This window comes from Biomphalaria glabrata, chromosome 6 (genome assembly GCF_947242115.1).
Source record: "Biomphalaria glabrata chromosome 6, xgBioGlab47.1, whole genome shotgun sequence".
Taxonomy (NCBI): domain Eukaryota; kingdom Metazoa; phylum Mollusca; class Gastropoda; family Planorbidae; genus Biomphalaria; species Biomphalaria glabrata.
Genome location: NC_074716.1, coordinates 39,865,071 through 39,886,088, shown reverse-complemented (window position 1 = coordinate 39,886,088; position 21,018 = coordinate 39,865,071). Strand labels below are relative to the sequence as shown.

The following is a 21,018-nucleotide window of genomic DNA, read 5'->3' as shown; positions in this document are numbered from 1 at the left end:
AATGTCATTTTGGAGGAGGGGGGGGATGAACCCCAAAACCCCCTTGATAGGCTAATGGGTATGTCAATCATATCTTGTCATTAAAATTTTGTTAGTTTATAGGCACACCTGTTATTTCTTTTGCATCACAAATAACTATATTATTACCGGTATATTTCTAGTTTCCCTATTCTTTTTTTTTTGTATCTCTTTATAATCTCAAATAAATGGCTATTACAAGTACTTACTGATTCATTGGCATGTAGCTGGAAATCTGTGCTATCAAAAATTGGCTTCTCATCATCAACATCCATCACATTAATTGTAAGAAGTTTCCAAGTGCTCCTATAAATTGTTCCCTATGAGGACAAACAATATTTTCTTAAATTTATCAATGAAAACCAAAATAAGTAAACCATATTGTTTCATTTTCAAAGTAGCTGATTCTCAATATATGTTGTAAAATAGTTACTTTATCTTACCTGCCCACTATTAGGCACTGATGTTACAGTAATATTGACATAAATCTGCTTGGCACCATTTGAAGGCGTTTCTGGCAAAGTCTCATAATCCAAGTCACCGATTAGTGTTAAGAGTGAATTGGATTTAATTACGAACATCTGGGTGAAGAAATATTAGAAGATTTATAGTCTATATAATCTAGAAATAGATCTATGAATGTAACCAAGGGGGTTTTGAGTTTAGAACTCTCCTCTAGAGGAATTAAGTTTTAAATCCCTCAAGATGGTTTTGAGTTTAAAACCCAAATCCAGATGGTTAGAATGATAAAATTCCCCTTTTCGATTTAAAATCTAAAACAAACTACAATAGCTAAATTCCATGAGTGTAGCCAAAACAGTGAAAAATACCTTTGAAGAGTCTGAAATGGAGTAAATCATTTCACTGACAAGACAATCTTCATCTGTGGCTGCATAAATGGAATTTTTAAAATCCAATACCACAGTGTTTCTTGGTGTCCTCTGTAAACAAATGAGACAACTATTTCAAAATAATTATGTCACGAACAGGTCTCTTGGGGGCTTTATTGTCTACTTAAGTAAGTAACATAATTGTTACCTTTGACGTGTCTCAAACAAGTAATCAACAGCTTAGGACTTAGGAGAACAAAGTATTCCAGAAACAAATTCATGAGCCTATATTTCTATCTATTTTTCTATGTATTTATGTAAACTGACAACAGAAGTTGTTTAAAGACACTGTCAATACCTCAGTAACATTGATGCCTTGAACAAAAGTTTGGGGCAAAACTGGATCAAAGTCGTCTTTTGCTTGGAATATGATAATCATAGTAGCCATCGACGGCTCTCCCTAGAACAATGAATAGAATTCAGTGGGTAATAGTATTTCTCAACACATTATGGAAGTCAACATAAATAAGATATCAGTGGGTAACAGTATGTCTCAACACTATATGGAAGTCAACATAAATAACATATCAGTGGGTAACAGTATGTCTCAACACAATATGGAAGTCAACATAAATAAGATATCAGTGGGTAACAGTATGTCTCAACACAATATGGAAGTCAACATAAATAAGATATCAGTGGGTAACAGTATGTCTCAACACAATATGGAAGTCAACATAAATAAGATATCAGTGGGTAACAGTATGTCTCAACACAATATGGAAGTCAACATAAATAACATATCAGTGGGTAACAGTATGTCTCAACACAATATGGAAGTCAACATAAATAACATATCAGTGGGTAACAGTATGTCTCAACACAATATGGAAGTCAACATAAATAAGATATCAGTGGGGAGGAAGGGAGGTAAATTTAAAAAAATATTCATGTTTTTATTTTCAATTTCCATCTTTCTTTTTTTACAAAGCTTCTATCAACTCACTCTGTCTGGTAAAAAGTTTGTACACGTTATTTCTCTTACACCCAATCTAGGATTAAGCTGAAATTGTGCACAATTATTTCTTATACCTGACAAAATAAGAATCAATTCCAAAAAAAATAATTAACCAATTAGTTAATTAACTATTGGTAATTAATTATTTTGTTTTGTACCTTAAACAATGGTAATGTGTTATACTTGAAAGATGCAGTGGTATAAAATAAATTAGTTCCCTTGAGGACTCGAGCCCTGAGTGAATGTTTGTTTTTATTATGCATTTAAAAAAAAACATCATGTAAACATTCATGATATACCCCTTCTTTCCGCCCCCCCCCATTTTTTCACAACTGGGTCCAGACAAGTGATAGGATCATAGCGCATTGAGAAAGATAAATAAAACGAATTTATAAAAATATTTCTATTGCACAGATCGATAGGCCTATGTCTAGGTCAATCATACATAAAATTACAGGACTGATCCAAACTAGATTGATTCAAATACACTTAAAATACGCTTTTTTTTAAAGTATTTTTAAAAAATGTTTTTCTTGTTATTCTCTAAACCAGAAGATGAAGTTGACTCAGGCCAATATTTTAAAAATATTTTTTACCGATTAATAAATCTAAAAAAGATTGGTTAAGAAAGGGACGCCTGTTTTTGCACAGACTGGTTAAAAAAATAAAATTATTTGATTCATAAAACACAAACAATTACCTTGCACTTTAGTTGGGCAACAAAAGTTGTTGTGGATACCTCTTGACAGAGTTTCTATGACAAGAAAATAAAGAAGAGATAGACCCCCAAAATTCTATTCAAACGTAAACATAATATATTCTTTTTGCTAATATAATTTTAAAAGTCATTTTTTTCAAGCCATGAATATATTTTTTGAACTCTTTTAGACTGCTTTAAATCGTATTCCCCCCTCCCCCCAAAGATATATAATTGACCTCATTCACCAATCGTAAACAAACAACATTTAATCACGTGATCTTATTGATAAAAGCACGAAACAAACGGTCACGTGACAACCATCATGAACTAAACATGAGATCGTAAATTCTATAGAAGAGATAGAGCACCACGTGTCTAAAAATTGTTTGTTAACGGTTGGTGAATGAGGTCCATTGCATAAAGGTCCAATGCTATACGTTTCAAACTTTCTTTCAGGACTGAAGATTATCACGGTGGTACCCAAAAGTTCAGCATGACTGCAGGCGTTTCTTGAACTAGGCAACAGTTTCTTGAACTAGGCAACAGTTTCATGAACTAGGCAACAGTTTCTTGAACTAGGCAACAGTTTCTTGAACTAGGCAACAGTTTCATGAACTAGGCAACAGTTTCTTGAACTAGGCAACAGTTTCTTGAACTAGGCAACAGTTTCATGAACTAGGCAACAGTTTCATGAACTAGGCAACAGTTTCATGAACTAGGCAACAGTTTCATGAACTAGGCAACAGTTTCTTGAACTAGGCAACAGTTTCATGAACTAGGCAACAGTTTCTTGAACTAGGCAACAGTTTCATGAACTAGGCAACAGTTTCATGAACTAGGCAACAGTTTCATGAACTAGGCAACAGTTTCATGAACTAGGCAACAGTTTCATGAACTAGGCAACAGTTTCTTGAACTAGGCAACAGTTTCTTGAACTAGGCAACAGTTTCTTGAACTAGGCAACAGTTTCTTGAAATAGGCAACAGTTTCTTGAACTAGGCAAAAGCTAAACTAGGTAACATACGCCGATAGTCCGAATTGAATAACAAACGATTTTAATTAATTGTGTGCCTTTTATAGCGCTCACAAGGTGGACAAAGAAAACGCTTCAGGGAAACGATCAAAGCTTCTCAAAGCCTTCAGCATTGACTCAGCCACCTGGGATACGGAAGCACATGACAGAGCATCATGACGCCGCGCTGTAAAAAACTGGCGCACAAATTGCAGAGGACAAGAGAACAACGCTGGCAGGTGAAAAGCGTCAGAGAAAAAAAAAGCAAGGCCAATGACAGTAGCTCCAGCTGGAATAACCTGCCCAGTGTGCAACTGAACATTTCGGGCTCACATAGCTCTCACCAGCCACACCAGGAGGCACAAAACTCTGTGCAAAGCCCTCAACTCCTCAATGAAAAAAGTGGTCATCATCAAACCACGATGGACGAACTATATATATATATATATAAACAGCAATTGATGTAAAAATTAAACAGGCTATGGTCATCCTTAGCACCAATATGAAGTGGACATTGTTGTTGACTACTGGAAAGACATAATCCTAGACTGCACTATGCTTAAGCAGCAGTAAAGAAAAAAAAAGAATACTTGTCAGGGTGGGGGCGGTGCCTAAGAAATAAAGTACTTGGCTTTTCAACCGAAGAATCTCGGCCATAGGGTTCAAATCTCGGTGAAGACTGTGATTTTGAATTTCGGGATTTTAGGATACTCTAATGGAAACCCGACATTAGTTTGGGAAAAGTTAAGGCAGTTAGTCGTCGTGCTGTCTACAGGACACCCTCGTAATCTGTGAACCACAGAAACACATTTCATAACAATAAAGTATGTCTATCTCGTGATTTCATCAGAATCTTTTCAGCCTAGCCAACCTAACCATTCGCCTACATCTTTAATCATGCCGTCATCAGAAACACACACACTCACGATAACATTCTACAAATCAATTTAAAGTCGACTTTATGTTTCTTTTTAAGCACTAAGTTATATAGGCCTATTCTTTTCGAGCAATGGACTAAAGATTTTTTTTTAAAGAATATTTCACAAGTATCATAAACCTTTGACAGGACAGAATATAATAAAAGAAAAGGAGAGACGGTTAAATCTATTTGCATCTCAATGTCAACGATTGTCTTAAAGCAATATGCCTAAACAGCTTGAGAGTAAATCTCAGTACCTGGTTCTGTTCTCCATCGACAGTGAAGTTTATAGTAGTAAATAGGCTGCCATTGACCACTTCAAAGTATGGCATTTGGTCCAGTTCCAGATCATTGCTTGTGGTGATGTTCCTTATCAATGTACCTTTGTAGAAATACAGGGGGGTTAAAAAAGAATGCATCAAAACCATTTCACTATACTTACTGGCAAAGGTGAAACACTTTCTTTAACACAGGAAAATGTCACACACAGTGGGGTCGGGAGACCTGGCAAGCGGAGAGTGCAAGTTCTTTAACACAGGAAAATGTCACACACAGTGGGGTCGGGAGACCTGACAAGCGGAGAGTGCTTGTTCTTTAAGGTCACACACAGTGGGGTCGGGAGACCTGGCAAGCGGAGAGTGCTTGTTCTTTAAGGTCACACACAGTGGGGTCGGGAGACCTGGCAAGCGGAGAGTGCAAGTTCTTTAACACAGGAAAATGTCACACACAGTGGGGTCGGGGGACCTGGCAAGCGGAGAGTGCAAGTTCTTTAACACAGGAAAATGTCACACACATTGGGGTCGGGGGACCTGGCAAGCGGAGAGTGCAAGTTCTTTAACACAGGAAAATGTCACACACAGTGGGGTCGGGGGACCTGGCAAGCGGAGAGTGCAAGTTCTTTAACACAGGAAAATGTCACACACATTGGGGTCGGGGGACCTGGCAAGCGGAGAGTGCAAGTTCTTTAACACAGGAAAATGTCACACACATTGGGGTCGGGGGACCTGGCAAGCGGAGAGTGCAAGTTCTTTAAGGTCACACACACACAGTGGGGTTAGGAGACCTGGCAAGCGGAGAGTGCAAGTTCTTTAAGGTCACACACACACAGTGGGGTTAGGGGACCTGGCAAGCGGAGAGTGCAAGTTCTTTAAGGTCACACACACACAGTGGGGTTAGGGGACCTGGCAAGCGGAGAGTGCAAGTTCTTTAAGGTCACACACACACAGTGGGGTTAGGAGACCTGGCAAGCGGAGAGTGCAAGTTCTTTAAGGTCACACACAGTGGGGTCGGGGGACCTGGCAAGCGGAGAGTGCAAGTTCTTTAAGGTCACACACACAGTGGGGTTAGGGGACCTGGCAAGCGGAGAGTGCAAATTCTTTAAGGTCACACACACACAGTGGGGTTAGGAGACCTGGCAAGCGGAGAGTGCAAGTTCTTTAAGGTCATACACAGTGGGGTTAGGAGACCTGGCAAGCGGAGAGTGCAAGTTCTTTAAGGTCACACACACACAGTGGGGTTAGGGGACCTGGCAAGCGGAGAGTGCAAGTTCTTTAAGGTCACACACACACAGTGGGGTTAGGGGACCTGGCAAGCGGAGAGTGCAAGTTCTTTAAGGTCACACACACACAGTGGGGTTAGGGGACCTGGCAAGCGGAGAGTGCAAGTTCTTTAAGGTCACACACACACACAAGGGGTTAGGAGACCTGGCAAGCGGAGAGTGCAAGTTCTTTAAGGTCACACACAGTGGGGTTAGGGGACCTGGCAAGTGGAGAGTGCAAGTTCTTTAAGGTCACACACAGTGGGGTCGGGAGACCTGGCAAGCGGAGAGTGCAAGTTCTTTAAGGTCACACACAGTGGCGTTAGGAGACCTGGCAAGCGGAGAGTGCAAGTTCTTTAAGGTCACACACACACACATTGGGGTCGGGAGACCTTGCAAGCGGAGAGTGCAAGTTCTTTAACAACTCTTCTACTAGTCCACCACGTTTGGGACGTACCGGCTAGATGTCCGTGAAGCCGGTGGAGGTCACATTGAGCACTTGTAAACATGAAATACAAACTTGTTATGCACAACACTTGTGTCCAACGAGGTGTCACGAGTAGTTTGGACACGTTTGTATTTCTCTCTCCCTACTCTAATAATTTTGTTTCTACTCGCAAACCCCGGGGGGGGGGGGGGAATAGCGCCCTGTATTTCTTGATTTGATTACTTTACTACGTCATAACATCTGGCCACTTTTATTGGTCATTCTTTGGTTACGAAGCAGTTCACCCTCTGCAATTGGTTGAAACGGACGTGCACTCGGTCCGTACAAGATTCTTAGTTTGATGAAACTAGTAGGCTGCTTTAGTATTAGTTTCTTGGACTATTTCTGTAGAATTTTGGGACCCCTGTTTAGAGTGAGTTTAGAGTGAGTTTCTTTGTTTGTTACATCTCTATTTTATTATGACGTTGTAGTTACTGTTTCTAATCTTTGAGCAGACGTTGAGTTTTCTGTTTATTTCTTATATGGTGTATTACTAATTGGGTGTATTACTAATTATTACTAATTACTACTATAGGGTGTATTACTAATTGCAGGTGTTGGAGTTGCGTTACTGTGAGCTAAAGTTGTAGAGGACGGCGGATACTGAATAGTCTTGAAGTTGTTTGATAGGATGGTTAAACCGCAAAGTGTGAATTGGTTGTTACAATCTTTGTTAGTTATAAAGATCTGATGACATCACCAATATTTTTTTTATTAGTCATATCATCAATAACACACACATTATCAAACTTAACCCTTGAACAGGGTCACCACATTTCAAAAACATTAATTTTTGCAAGTTGTGCCTTTGAAACATTGGTGAAAAGGAGAACGAAATAACATTTTAAAGCACTCTCTTTTCCTGAAATATGGCATACTTTTAGATCTATTAATAGTGAAGAAAATGGAGACCTCAACAAAAATGCTGCCCAGGACCTTCCCATACTCAAGTCTGGTACTTTTATACACATCATATATATATATGTTGTTTGGCGCTATTTTGTTTTGCGCTATTTTGTCGGGAAATTTCGCGCTATTATGTCTGCGTTATTTTGTCCGCGCTATTATGTCTGCGTTATTTTGTCCGCGCTATTATGTCTGCGTTATTTTGTCCGCGCTATTATGTCTGCGTTATTTTGTCCGCGCTATTATGTCTGCGTTATTTTGTCCGCGCTATTATGTCTGCGTTATTTTGTCCGCGCTATTATGTCTGCGTTATTTTGTCCGCGCTATTATGTCTGCGCTATTATGTCTGCGTTATTTTGTCCGCGCTACTCTGTCGTAGAAAGTATTTAAGAGGAAGCCTTCTATCTAACAAACATGACATCATAAGGAGCTCTATTGTTGTAGCCTTAGATTAGAATTTTTTTTGATAAGTGTAATCCGACAGCGATTGCAAGGATTTTGATGCAGTCCGTGAACTTAAGGTCTGCGTTTGCCTTTATTCAATGAAAATGTAGAATTCAAATACAATAAAAGGGTAATCATCATATCCCAGTTACCCTTTCAGAACTTGTGGTTTATAGGGCAGATGATGTAAAGGTCATCTGTTTCTGTGGCCAGTACAACGACCAACCGCCTTTACTTTTCCCCACACTTATGTCAGGTACCCATTAGAGTTGTGTGGACTCAGAGGTGCCCTAAAAATCCCGAGATTCAAAATCCCAGTCTTCACCGAGTAATTTGTTTTTCTGAGAGCAAAAACCGGTTAATGGCGCCCTCCCAATCAATGTATCATGTTGGCACCCTTCTAATATGTTTCTTATGCTGGGCAACAGAATAACTTTACCTATATAGTCAAAGCCCAGAGAATGAATGTTTGAATTAAAAAAAAGAGATTAAATCAATGAGTTTAGAAGACCGCATCACAAACCAAGAGATTAAAGACAGGGTTACTGCAGCGATCGGACCCCATGATGACCTGCTAACTATCGTAAAGAAACGCAAGCTTAAAATATGTGGCCATATTACAAGATCTACGGGGCTCGCAAATACCTTCCATCAGGGAACAGTACCAGGAAAAAGAAGACGAGGCAGACAGAAAGCTATGGGAGGACAACATTAAAGAATGGACGGGCCTGCCATTGAAAGAGGTTCTAAACAAGGCAAAAAAAAGGGAGGAATGGAGAAAGACGGTCGACAAATGTTGCCCGGTGCCCCAACGGTCCAACAGACTAAGGGATAGGTAAAGGTAAAGGTAAAATGTGTTTAATCTATTTCCTATGAAGGCGATCTATCAAATGTCATCAAACCTGCCATGGTGTGTTCTTCTATCGTGGATGGAACGCTGATTGCACTGAGATCATCTGAACACATTGATGAGCTGATCCCAGCAGGCATAAAAAGTACAGTGACTGGAGCTGTAAAATGTAGAAGCGATGTAATGTAGCATTAAATGAATGTGTCCTTCTTTAGTCTTCTCTCTCTATTTCTCTCTCTGATTAGTATTCTTTTACTCTTTTTCTCTCTTTCTCTCTCTCTCTCTCTCTTTTCATTTCTTTTAACTATTTATCGGTCTCAATCTTTCTCTGTCTCTATCTCTGTCTGTCTGTCTCTCTCTCTATATCTCTCTCTATCTCTCTCTCTATGTCTCTCTCTATCTCTCTGAGTCTGTTTCTATCTCTCTGAGTCTGTCTCTATCTCTCTGAGTCTGTCTCTATCTCTCTCTCTCTAACTCTGTCTCTGTCTGTCTCTATCTCTCTTAGTCTGTATTTATATCTATCACTCTCTCTATCCAACTATCCATTGTGCACGGTATAGTCCTGTCTAGACAACATCATAAAAAGAGCATCAAAAATTACACTCACATCATTACCATATTTAGAGGAACTTTTTGAACAAAAATGTCTAGGAAAAATCGAAAAAATCTTGGAAGACAACGGCCAATTATTCTTTACTACGCACAGAATTACTACACGAACCTTGCGTGTAGCAAAGTCATACAGTATCTATCTATATCTACATATCTATATAAATCTCTTCATGGCTCAACAGTTTGGACAGTAAAGGAAATATCACTTTTTTTCTGATAGTCGGACGGGCTAGAGTTACCCCACGAAAAATAAATTAGGGGGGGGGGGAGGAGAACAAGTAGTATTCACCCGTCACTAAATAACAGGGCCGGACTTAAGCATAGGTTGCAGTGGCGTAAGGAGGGCCATGCAAAAGAGCGGCGTATGCTACGCCGCCAGTCGATTAGTATTTCTATACTTGTGTAGCGGACTTTGAAGCTGCTAAAGTGATATCAATCTTTCTTGAGAAAACAATGTTTATCAACCTTCCCAAAGCTTATTTGATATGTGTCACACAGAAGTTATGACTTGACGGGTTAGACTTTAGTCATATTTAGAGCGTCCCCTCGCTGTTGCTGCTTCAGGTTCCATGTTTAATTGACAGTATGGCTTGAATAGCAGCAAATCTACACCAGGGTGTAACGAGTGATTACAAATGTTGATGTGGTTAAACCATCAAGCTGAAGGATGGACGTTTAGGTTCGATTGCTTGGCATACACCAACGGACTACAGATGGGCAGCAAGTACTCCTCAGGTCCCAGAGATGGGCAGCAAGTACTCCTCAGGTCCCAGGCCCTGCTATGTCCTGACATATTCATCCCATGACAGCCACTCACGTGACTTTGTTTTGCACCCTTGCTAGTCTAGCAGATGTTATCACCGCTAGGTTAAATTAAGCAAGAATTTAAGTTTATTTAGAGAGTTTAGGATAAAATCAGTTTGTGACTCACCAGCTAAGAACAGAAAGCTGTAGATACGAAACATTGTCATGATTCGACGGATCAAAACATGTGCAGTAAAATTGTGCTTCTACTCCGCCGATCTAATAGGATGCTACAGCTGCTGGAATAGAATTTGATTTGTTTTTGACCAAAAAATAATACTTTAAGTCATGATGGTTATATATAATTATAGTGCAACAGTTAGAAGAGGCATAGATTTCTAGAAAATAAATGTCATGATGTAATTTTGGAGAGAGCTTTCTATTGTATCCACAATTATGTGTCCTACACCTACAAATATATACACCACACTACTGGGATATAGTGAAGAAATAATGCAATGATTTTAGTTTTGTAGAGTACAATGTCTTCAAACACCGATGGCACCAAAATAAATAATCCAAAGAATAAGAGTGAAGTAGTTGAACTAAAACACTGTACATACGTACCAATATTTTTCTATAGTGAATAGGCACATTATATAACCTACACGAAACAATGACTGATGATTAGCGACTGACTGATTGACTGCGATAGCTCGTTTTCCATGTATATAGGTATTTTTAGAAGCGGATATCTATCTTTCTAGATAATTTTCGACACTGATAGAAGGTACTACCACCTTCCCATGATTCCCTTTTTTTGGACTTTATATCTAGTTTATGCAAATTAAATGTGCTCTACATTATTTTCCCCTGCACACTCAGTGTGACCTAATATTACTGACTAGTATCGGTCAGTCGTCAAGCGTAACACTCTATACACCTCTGTAACTAGCTGTTCTTTCTACTCTGGTTTACACACTGGAGTGCAGTGGCGTACCTAAGAATCTGCCATCATATGGGGGCCCAGCGGGCTTGACCTCTTTGGGGTACACGCTGTATACGCTGCTTTACAATCTATCTTCTTACGCTTTTTATTTTAAGTATCTGACGTGTTTGTAGTAGGATAATAGTTTTCCATCATTAGAAATACAGAGAAGATTGATCTAAATCTAGTATGAAACAAATATTTTTTTGTTAGCTAAATTAAAATTTGAAAATAGGATTTTAAAATGTCCTCCTGCACAGGATAAAAGCTAGAAAAAAAAACAACAGTATTATTCCGTTTCTGTGTTTATCAGTTAGGGGGTAAATCTTTAACTTACCTAATCTACTCATGGGTATACTCGAATAGCAGCACCAGCCACTTGCTCTAGATAGGAGAAAATGTAATATATTTGTAGGGAGAAATCGTCAATAACAAAAGAAAGAAATGAAACACACATGAATTGACTTATCTAAGTAATGAAGTAGGAACAAACAGTATTTTGTTTTAAACAAATCCAAGAAAAGACCATTCAAGGGAAGATTACTAGGACTAAAGTATGTAGATAACAATGTGTCCAGGCCTAGTCAAGTTAGTCAGTCAAGATACACCTGCTAGATGTGTGCAATTACAATGTTTGTGCTTGTCTTGACTGTAAGATAAAACAATTAGCTGAGATGTTCTTTCTAGGAACCCCCCCCCCACACACCCTTTCAAATCTCCCTCCTTCCCAAATATCTGGCTTGTTAAGCGTGAAGCCATCTTAACCAATGAACTAGAGTGTGCTGTAGACAGAGTTTTGAGTTTTTTGGCACATCGGCCATGCCGTGCCCGTAATCCCTAAAAGGTAACTCTCCCTTCATACCACAAGAGCTAAATTTTATTTAGTTCAGTTATTAAAGGCAGTGGCGTAGCTAGAGTGGGGAAGGAGGGGGAGATTTTGAAAATCCTCCGGGCCCCCACTTAAGGGGGGGCTCCCAAATGAGTGTTTTTTTTTTACATAAAATATTAGATATTACGCAAAATGCAGGGGCCCCCAAAGAATTCAAACCCCCGGGGCCCCCAAATGATGGAAAATTCCTAGCTACGCCCCTGATTAAAAGCAAGGTCTATTAACAGTTAAAAAGTAAAGGTAGTAAAAATTTAATAATTTAGTAAAAACTTTAGTAAATATTATATGTTCACAATTTCACAAATCAAATCTACACATATATATATATATATACATAAGATTTGTACGTTTCGTTCGGTATATGCAACTGAATTCTTCACTGAAGTCATCCAATTTTGAATACTTCCGGACCTAAATAAGTTTCTAACCTAAACTGTTCCACACTCAAACACGCACACTTTCTTTCACATCACACACCGGACACATTCCCTTTCCTTTAGCTCGTGCAGATGGACATTACTGGTCAAAACATTGTATATTCTACAAAGCTTATATAAACATATATGGCTGTAAATGTGAAATTCTCTCTCTTACATAAACGTTTTTAAAAGGTATTTTTACAAAGCTTATATCAACTCACTCTGTCTGTAAAAAGTGTGTACATGTTATTTCTCCCACACCCATTCTTAGATCAAGTTGAAACTTTGCACAATTATTTATTGGCATAGACAAGTCATGAATCATTAAAAAAAAATTAACCAATTAGACAATTAATAACCGATAATAATTTTTTTTAATACCAACAAGAGAAACTAATACTTCAGTATTCACAGATATGACTAAATTGTTGGGTTTAGTCTCCTAAAATGATTGTTCACGCTATTTCTACCTCAAGTATTCTCCGATCAAGTGAATACTTTAAACGATTATTTAGTGGACCTAACACAACGTGAATCAATTAAAAAAAAAACACCAATGAGTCAATTAATTATTGGTCATTATTTGTTTGTTATCAAATACGAGAAATAACGTGTACATTATTGATAGATCTAGTTGTAAGGGCGGAGTTCTTCCCCTTTTGATAAGCTTTGTGTTTTTATGAAGAAATTTTTTTTTTATTTTGTTTTTTAAAACTTATAAACCATAGGACTTGCGGACTGGTGCAAACCTCGCGTAAAGCAAAGGAATGAATGCAGCCTTAGACAGTAGAATGAGAAAGAAATCTGCCCTATAGGCTAGCCTTTAAACAGAAGCATTCACATGTACAAACTACAAACTCACATGTACAAACTACAAACTAAGGCAAACGTTGCCGCTCCAGGACTGGCTTGTTTTGTCACCAAATTCTGTCCCGACTCAAGAGGAAACTAAAACCAGTGACTCGTGTGTGCCGTCAGTTGTAGACTCAGAGACGGAAGGAGCCAATTCCATATATACTGTAGTAACTATGGTCTTTTTAATAGTTTTTTTAATATGCATAAGTAGCACTATGTTAAATAGAATATTCTTTTAAATGGTTTGTTTTCAAAAGACAACATGGAAACGTTTGACATTATTGAAGTCAATTAAAGGCGATGGTAAAATTAGATTTTCAGAATGCAGAATGTAGGGTTATAGTAGTCTACAGTCTTTACTTAAATAAACATAAGATGTAGCGTTGTAGACAAGGGAGATAAATACGATATATATCTTGACTGTGTCAACAACATGTTAGCCAGTTCATGTATTTCATAAAGTGAAAGAATGCTGGCATGTTTATATTTCTAACAGATTCTTTTAACAATCAAAATATAACAAAATACTTTTAGAAAAAGAATCTTATATTAAGTGTATCAAATAGTTTGGATGAGTCATGTAATTAAATGTGTAATAGATCTAGACTAACAATAAATCTGTGCAATTAGAAATATTTTTAGCAATTTTATTTGTTAAGCGCTATTTCATGCTTTTAACTTTCTTACTACACTACGATCTTATCACTTGTCTGCACCAGTTGGAAAGGGGTGGGGAAGAAGGTACGGGGTATTGGGTGATCGTTTTTTAAATTTTTTTTTTTTTAAATCGAACGACCTGAATTTGAACTCGTGGGCTAAAGCTTCTTGAGGCTTCTCAGGCCAAAACGCCAACCACCCTGCTAGCGAAGAGCGTATGAACATGCGAGATCCATTGTTTCTATTTCATGTTTGTCTTCACTAAGCCTCAGACGACAACCTATAAAGGGGGCTAATTGATTTGATTTGTTGATTTGAGGCACATCGGCACAATTTAGGCCATGTCGTGCCTGCAGTCCCTTAAGGACTATTCTCTCTCTAAACAACAAGGGCCAGATTCTATACAGTCATATAATTAAAATCAAGGTCTATTCACAGTTAAAATAGTAAAGGTAGTAAAAATTTAAATATTTGGTAAAAATGTAATGTAAATAGTGCATGTTCACAAATTCAGAAATCAGATCTTCGTAGATAGCCCCACTTCCCGAATAAAGCCCAGTACCTTCCCAGGGTCGACATTATTAAATAGTGTTTTTAGATTAGTGGCTCTAAAATATTTCGCCCTGACATCCTGGTATCTGGGGCAATCAACGAGGATATGTTCCACGGTGAGGCGAGAGTCACAGTACTCGCAAAGTGGGGGCTCCTCTCTCTTCAGTACAAAAGAGTGCGTGATGTAGGTGTGGCCAATCCTAAGTCTGGACATGGTTGTGCTACCACGCCTTGTCAGACCCTTAGATGTGGGCCGCCACCTGACATCCGCCACAATCTGCCTGAGTTTACTGTGAGTCTCAGCCTCCCATCGGTTCTGCCACTCTCGATAGGTGGCAGAGGCAATACTTTGTCTCAGGTCCGAGTAGGGAATTTGGGTTCCTGACACCGCATGATTTAGGGCTCTCTTTGCTTCTCTGTCTGCGGCTTCGTTTCCCTCAATGCCAACATGGGAGGGGAACCAGATGAAGGTGACATCCCTACGGTCGGCTGTTATTAGGTCCAACAGCTTCAGGCTCTTATGTACCAATGGGATGTCATTCTTCATCCGCCCCAAAGCTTGCAATGCAGATTTGGAGTCGGAGCAGATTATAAATTTACTCCTTTCTGATGCTTTTACGGCCATAAGTGCAAGCAATATTGCGTGCAATTCGGCCGTAAAGATGGAGCAGCCATCGGGGAGTCTACGGGAGATTGTTTTGTTCCGAAAGGAGCAGGCACACGCGACCTTTCCCTCCATTTTGGATCCGTCTGTGTAGATGGTGCCACAATCTCCGTAGCTCTCCTGCAGTTCCCTAAAGTGGACTTGTAGTATGCTTGGGTCTGTATTTTCTTTTTTGAAATTAAGGAGGGATAAATTTAATTTAGGTTTATTCATTAGCCAAGGAGGATTCTGAGGGGTTTCTATTTTAGAGATTTGGTCAATGGGTGGGGTTAAATTTTGGATGGGTTCTCTCATTCGAAGGCCCAACGGCTGTATGACGTTAGGCCTTCGATTATATAATTCTACCTCTGTGGGGTTAAATATGGAGTCAAAAGCAGGGTTCGTGGGGTTGGATTTTAGCTTGACTATATACTGCATTGCAAGCTTTTTCATTCTTATATCCATGGGGAGTTCTCCAGCCTCCACATGGAGACTTAGGATAGGTGATGTACGAAACGCGCCGAGACAGAGACGCAGGGCAGCATTTTGTATTGGTTCCAGTATTTTTAGGTACGACTTCCTTGCTGCTCCATATATTATGGATCCGTAGTCTAGCTTGGATCGAATTAGACTCCGATAGAGCAGCAGCAAGGTATCTCTGTCAGCTCCCCAGTCCGTATGGCTGAGTACTCTTAGTATGTTTAATGACTTTTGGCATTTCTTCTTAAGTTCCTTAATGTGGGGGAGAAAATTAAATTTGGAATCTAAGGTGAGGCCTAAAAATTTTGTAGTTTTCACGACAGGGATCTTCTTTTTGTGTATAAATAGTTCAGGGTCTGGGTGGAGTCCCCTTAGATTACAAAAATGCATACTAACTGTTTTGGAGTCTGAGAATTTGAAACCATTATAGTTTGCCCAACCCTGAATTTTGTTTAAACATAACTATAATTTCCTTTCTAAGGTGTTCATGTTTTTCCCATAAGTAAGAATGACAAAGTCATCAACATACAAAGAGCACTCTATGCCAGGGGACAGCGCATTTATGATGCTATTTATTTTAATGTTGAACAGGGTGACTGACAGAATGCTGCCCTGGGGTACACCCATTTCCTGGTCATGAGTGTCAGAAGCGGAGTTGCCCACTCGGACCTGAAATTTTCGATCTTTCAGGAATTCCTCCACAAAACGGGGGAGGTGTCCCTTAAGCCCCATAAGCGCCAGGTCACGTAGAATGCCATGTTTCCAGGTTGTGTCATAGGCCTTTTCTATATCGAAGAATACAGCTACTAGATGTTCTCTTCTGAGTAATGCATTTCTAATATAAGCTTCCAGCCTTACCAGGTGGTCAGTTGTTGTCCGCCCCTGCCGGAATCCGCACTGGTAGTTTGAGATCACTTTATTCCTTTCCAGGTACCAGACCAGCCTACTGTTAATCATTCTTTCCATGGTTTTGCAGATGCAGCTTGTTAGTGCTATTGGTCGATAGTTAGCTGGGTCAGAGCCGTCTCTTCCCGGTTTAGGTATCGGTATAACTGTGGCTTTCCTCCAGCTGTTTGGGAAAGCGCCTGTTTGCCACACACAGTTATAGACAAGGGGGCTAATGCAGCTCATACCACCACTTCAGTGAAGTACAATTTATTTCCCTTGTTAGAGATACCAAACAAAATAATAAACTATTGTGCGAAATTTCAGCTTCATCCAAGATTGGGAGTGGGAAAAATAATGTGTAGAAACCTTTTACTAGACAGACAAACAGACAGAGTGAGCTGATATAAGCTTTGTAAAAAAACGCACACACACACACGTGAACACAGAAAAGTCCCGTGCTACGGCCTTGATTACGTGTAATAACTGAACTGTAATAAGCAGGAAGTTACCTGTATCAGTTGTGTGGACAAGATAACATTCAATTTGATGAGCGTGATAAAACACGCGTTGCAATTAGGCAGAGATAACAACTTTATTGTAGTCTTTTATCAAACATGCTGGACTTTTGGAGAGCCATGCATGGATCTAAGTACTTTGTGATGTTTATGTTATTATTTTGTTAGTGAAACAAAACAAAGTTTTTGAAAAAAAAATGTGAATGTGAATCTATCATCTGTGTGAAATTCTCCATATTTTGTCTATTAAAAAAAAAGGTTTTATTGAATGATAACCATTCCGAGAAGAATAAATCACATTACGTTAACATCAGGCTGAAGATTGTTTCAATACCATTTGATGTCACAACTCTGTTAATAATGATCAGGTGCTCTATGATGATATACCAGCCACAGAGTGTTTACATTAGATTTAGAAAATCTATGTCTGAACATAATGCAAGTGCTACGGACTGTCTTCTCAATGGTCCCGGGTTCAAACCCTACACAACGCCATCCCCGGTTTCCTGCGCGAGGCTCGGGCAGGATGTAATAATCTTCACTTCTGAAGGAACATCCAACTCATGTCAAACAAATCAACATACAATGTGAATCTACTGAGATTAAGAAACGCTTCAGCAGAAAAAAAACCTAACTACAATTAATCTCACATCTAGAGAATTCATGAAGAGCAGTCCAATAAAGATGACTTAGATCTAGAGCACAGGTAACATTGAAAATATATAGTAGGTTACCAAAATGTAAAATAACAAAAAAATGATGAAATCTAGTTACCAAACCTCCTACACGGACTAGTCACAATAGTCTTAATGTGTGTGTGTTATAGTTTGATTTGAATCTCACTGTCAATTTTATTTTTGCCTTTCGGTCATATATGTAATTAATGCAATTTTTATTCGATTTTGAAGATAGATAACACAGAAATCGTCTTTCCTGTATACTCATTGACTCAATAGAATAGAGAGATAGACTGTTTGCTCATTGACTCAATAGAATAGAGAGATAGGCTGTTTGCTCATTGACTCAATAGAATAGAGAGATAGGCTGTTTGCTCATTGACAATAGAATAGAGAGATGGACTGTTTGCTCATTGACTCAATAGAATAGAGAGATAGACTGTTTGCTCATTGACTCAATAGAATAGAGAGATAGGCTGTTTGCTCATTGACTCAATAGAATAGAGAGATAGGCTGTTTGCTCATTGACAATAGAATAGAGAGATGGACTGTTTGCTCATTGACTCAATAGAATAGAGAGATAGACTGTTTGCTCATTGACTCAATAGAATAGAGAGATAGACTGTTTGCTCATTGACAAAATAGAATAGAGAGATAGACTGTTTGCTCATTGACTCAATAGAATAGAGAGATAGACTGTTTGCTCATTGACTCAATAGAATAGAGAGATAGGCTGTTTGCTCATTGACTCAATAGAATAGAGAGATAGGCTGTTTGCTCATTGACTCAATAGAATAGAGAGATAGGCTGTTTGCTCATTGACTCAATAGAATAGAGAGATAGGCTGTTTGCTCATTGACTCAATAGAATAGAGAGATAGGCTGTTTGCTCATTTACTCAATAGAATAGAGAGATAGGCTGTTTGCTCATTGACTCAATAGAATAGAGAGATAGACTGTTTGCTCATTGACTCAATAGAATAGAGAGATAGACTGTTTGCTCATTGACTCAATAGAATAGAGAGATAGACTGTTTTCTCATGACCACAGTTGACATTACGATCTGTTGGTCTACAACACTTTATAAAGTGTTTACAGATTTCTATAACACAGTTGCACAATGAAATTAAACAAAATACACAGGTCAAAGTTGCAATGAATTAAATATCGAGCCTTCTACTTGTATAGATGAAGTAAGGAAGTACAAGGAGATAGCTGGAAACAAGATTTAGGAGACTCAAAGGCCAGTCAAAAAAAGGTACCAGTATCTCAGAGACTATAAGTATACGAAACATGTCCAGCTCCTTCACCACCAAAGAGAAAGCCACATTAACTTGCGATATTTGTGGATGGGTGTGTCTCTCCAAAATAGGGTCACATGAAAACGTGTTCTACGAGATTAACCATAGTCGCTCTACGCTCTGAAGAAGGTTAATATAAGTATTCAGATCACATTCAGAAACTTAATTTACTTGATATTCTAGTACAGCTGTAGTGCCTATGTAGGTAGGCAAATGTGTTCATCAATATTTTATTTTTTCCATTATATTTTAAAACTATTATATTATTGGTCTGATGACTTTCTTAAAGATACCTAGATTTGTATTATCCTTATAATATCGAGACAAATAGTTTGGTTTTATATTAATTTTACAATTATTTGCAGGCCATAAATGTCTGACATTTGTATAAAATCGAAGGATGTTCGTGTGTCAATGTAAAATAAAATTTACATTCTGAAGGTCACAGGCAACATCCTCTGGTTGTTCTTTTATGGTTTTCACTCCTATTAAAACAACACATTCTATGAACTAAAGTATCCAGAACGTTTGAGTAGGCAATTTCTTTCCAAACCCAAATTCCAGGAAATACAAACCCTATATATATATATATATCATGGGCGTAGCCAGGGGGGGTTTTGGGGTTCAAACCCCCCCCCCCCCGAAATAAAATCCCCCCCCCCCTTGGGGGGGGGGATCGGAATTTAGTGAATGATTTTTTGCTTTGATTTTGTTTATTTAAGTTGAGATTTTAATACTAAACCATCAATTGCCCCAGCACAACCAATGGGGTTTTGAGTTTAAAACCCCTTACCAGGGAGTTTTGAGTTTAAAACCCCCTACCAGGGGTTTTGTGTTTAAAACCCCCTACTATGGGTTTTGAGTTTTAAACCCCCTACTTGAGTTTTTTTGTAGTTAACCCCCCCCTTCTATAAAACAAAACAAAACTAAAATCCCCTAATTCCAAGAGCACAGTTAAGGAAGATTTTGATTTTAAAACCCCCTCCAAAATTTACGATAAACCCCCTCTTCAATATAAAAAAAAGTTAATTACGCACTCAAAATGTTATGAGCGTAGCTAAATGGGTTTTGGGTTAGGGTTAGTTTTTAGTTTAAACCCCACTTCAGCGGGGTTTGAAGGTAAAAAATACCTCTTTAATAATAAAAACAAAGCAAATTATACACTCAAATGTGTAGTCAAAGGGGTTTTGAGTTTAAACTCCCCTCCAGTGGAGTTTGAAGCTAAAAAGTACCTCTTCAATATAAATAAAAGCAAATTACTCACACTAAAATCTATGAACGCAGCCAAAGGGGTTTTGAGTTTAAACCCCCCGCCAGGGGTGTTTGAGGCTAAAAAATACATTTTCAGTGTAAGAAAAAAAGCAAATTACGCACTCAAAATGCTATGAGAGTTGCCAAAAGGGGTTTTGAGCTTAAACCCCCATTCAGAGGGGTTTAATGCTAAAAATACCTCTTCAATATAAAAAAAAGCAAATTACACACTAAAATTATTTGAGCGTAGCCAATCCAACCGGGAGTTTTGAGTTTAAACCCCTCTTCTACAGATGGAGTTTGTTTAAAGTTTAAAACCCCTCCAGATGGTTTTGAGTTTAAGATCCCCCTACAGATCATTTTGAGGTGGCAAACCCCCAACAGATGATTTTGACGATAAAACTTCTCTTTTCGGTATAAAATCTAAAGCAAACTACAGTCACTTAATTCCAAGAGCGTATTCAAGAGTGGTTACACATTTTATCAGTGGCAGGGCTCCTTTAATAAACTGTAGTGAATAGTCATCTGCCGAAATTGAAAAACACTAAATGTGGCTCAAAAAAGATGGCTAAGACAAATTTTAGTAGTCAGTTATAGAGATCGGGTTTAAATCAAGGAAATCCTATGCCGAACTGGGAGTCGACCCTTTAGTAAGATTGTGAGAGAGCGACGCATGAGGTTTGCGGGACATGTTCTCCGACAAAATGAATTATGCATAAGAAGAGTTGCAATGATATCCTAGTACAACTTGACGCCACTCATTCATTGAGGTCCTCATGGCAGGTGGGAAGAGGCTTCAGACATTACCAGTGACAGATTTTTCTGGA

The 21,018-nt window shown here is 38.6% G+C and overlaps 1 protein-coding gene across 14 annotated transcripts in view; it reads right to left on the bottom strand.

Moving 5' to 3' along the window:
- LOC106056450 (cadherin-23-like) overlaps nucleotides 1–21,018 on the bottom strand; it is a 64,399-nt gene that overhangs the window by 30,890 nt on the left and 12,491 nt on the right. For 2 of the 14 annotated variants that reach the window (XM_013213199.2, XM_013213202.2), the window contains exons 2-10: nucleotides 11,403–11,449; nucleotides 10,265–10,376; nucleotides 8,774–8,881; nucleotides 4,755–4,879; nucleotides 2,567–2,620; nucleotides 1,207–1,308; nucleotides 849–959; nucleotides 462–599; nucleotides 228–338 (exon numbers count right to left, since the gene is read on the bottom strand). In XM_013213199.2, coding sequence (XP_013068653.2) covers nucleotides 228–338; nucleotides 462–599; nucleotides 849–959; nucleotides 1,207–1,308; nucleotides 2,567–2,620; nucleotides 4,755–4,879; nucleotides 8,774–8,881; nucleotides 10,265–10,304 — 789 coding nt within the window. In that variant the 5' untranslated portion in view covers nucleotides 10,305–10,376; nucleotides 11,403–11,449. The other 12 variants (XM_013213201.2, XM_013213203.2, XM_013213206.2 and 9 more) reach the window with 11 other exon arrangements.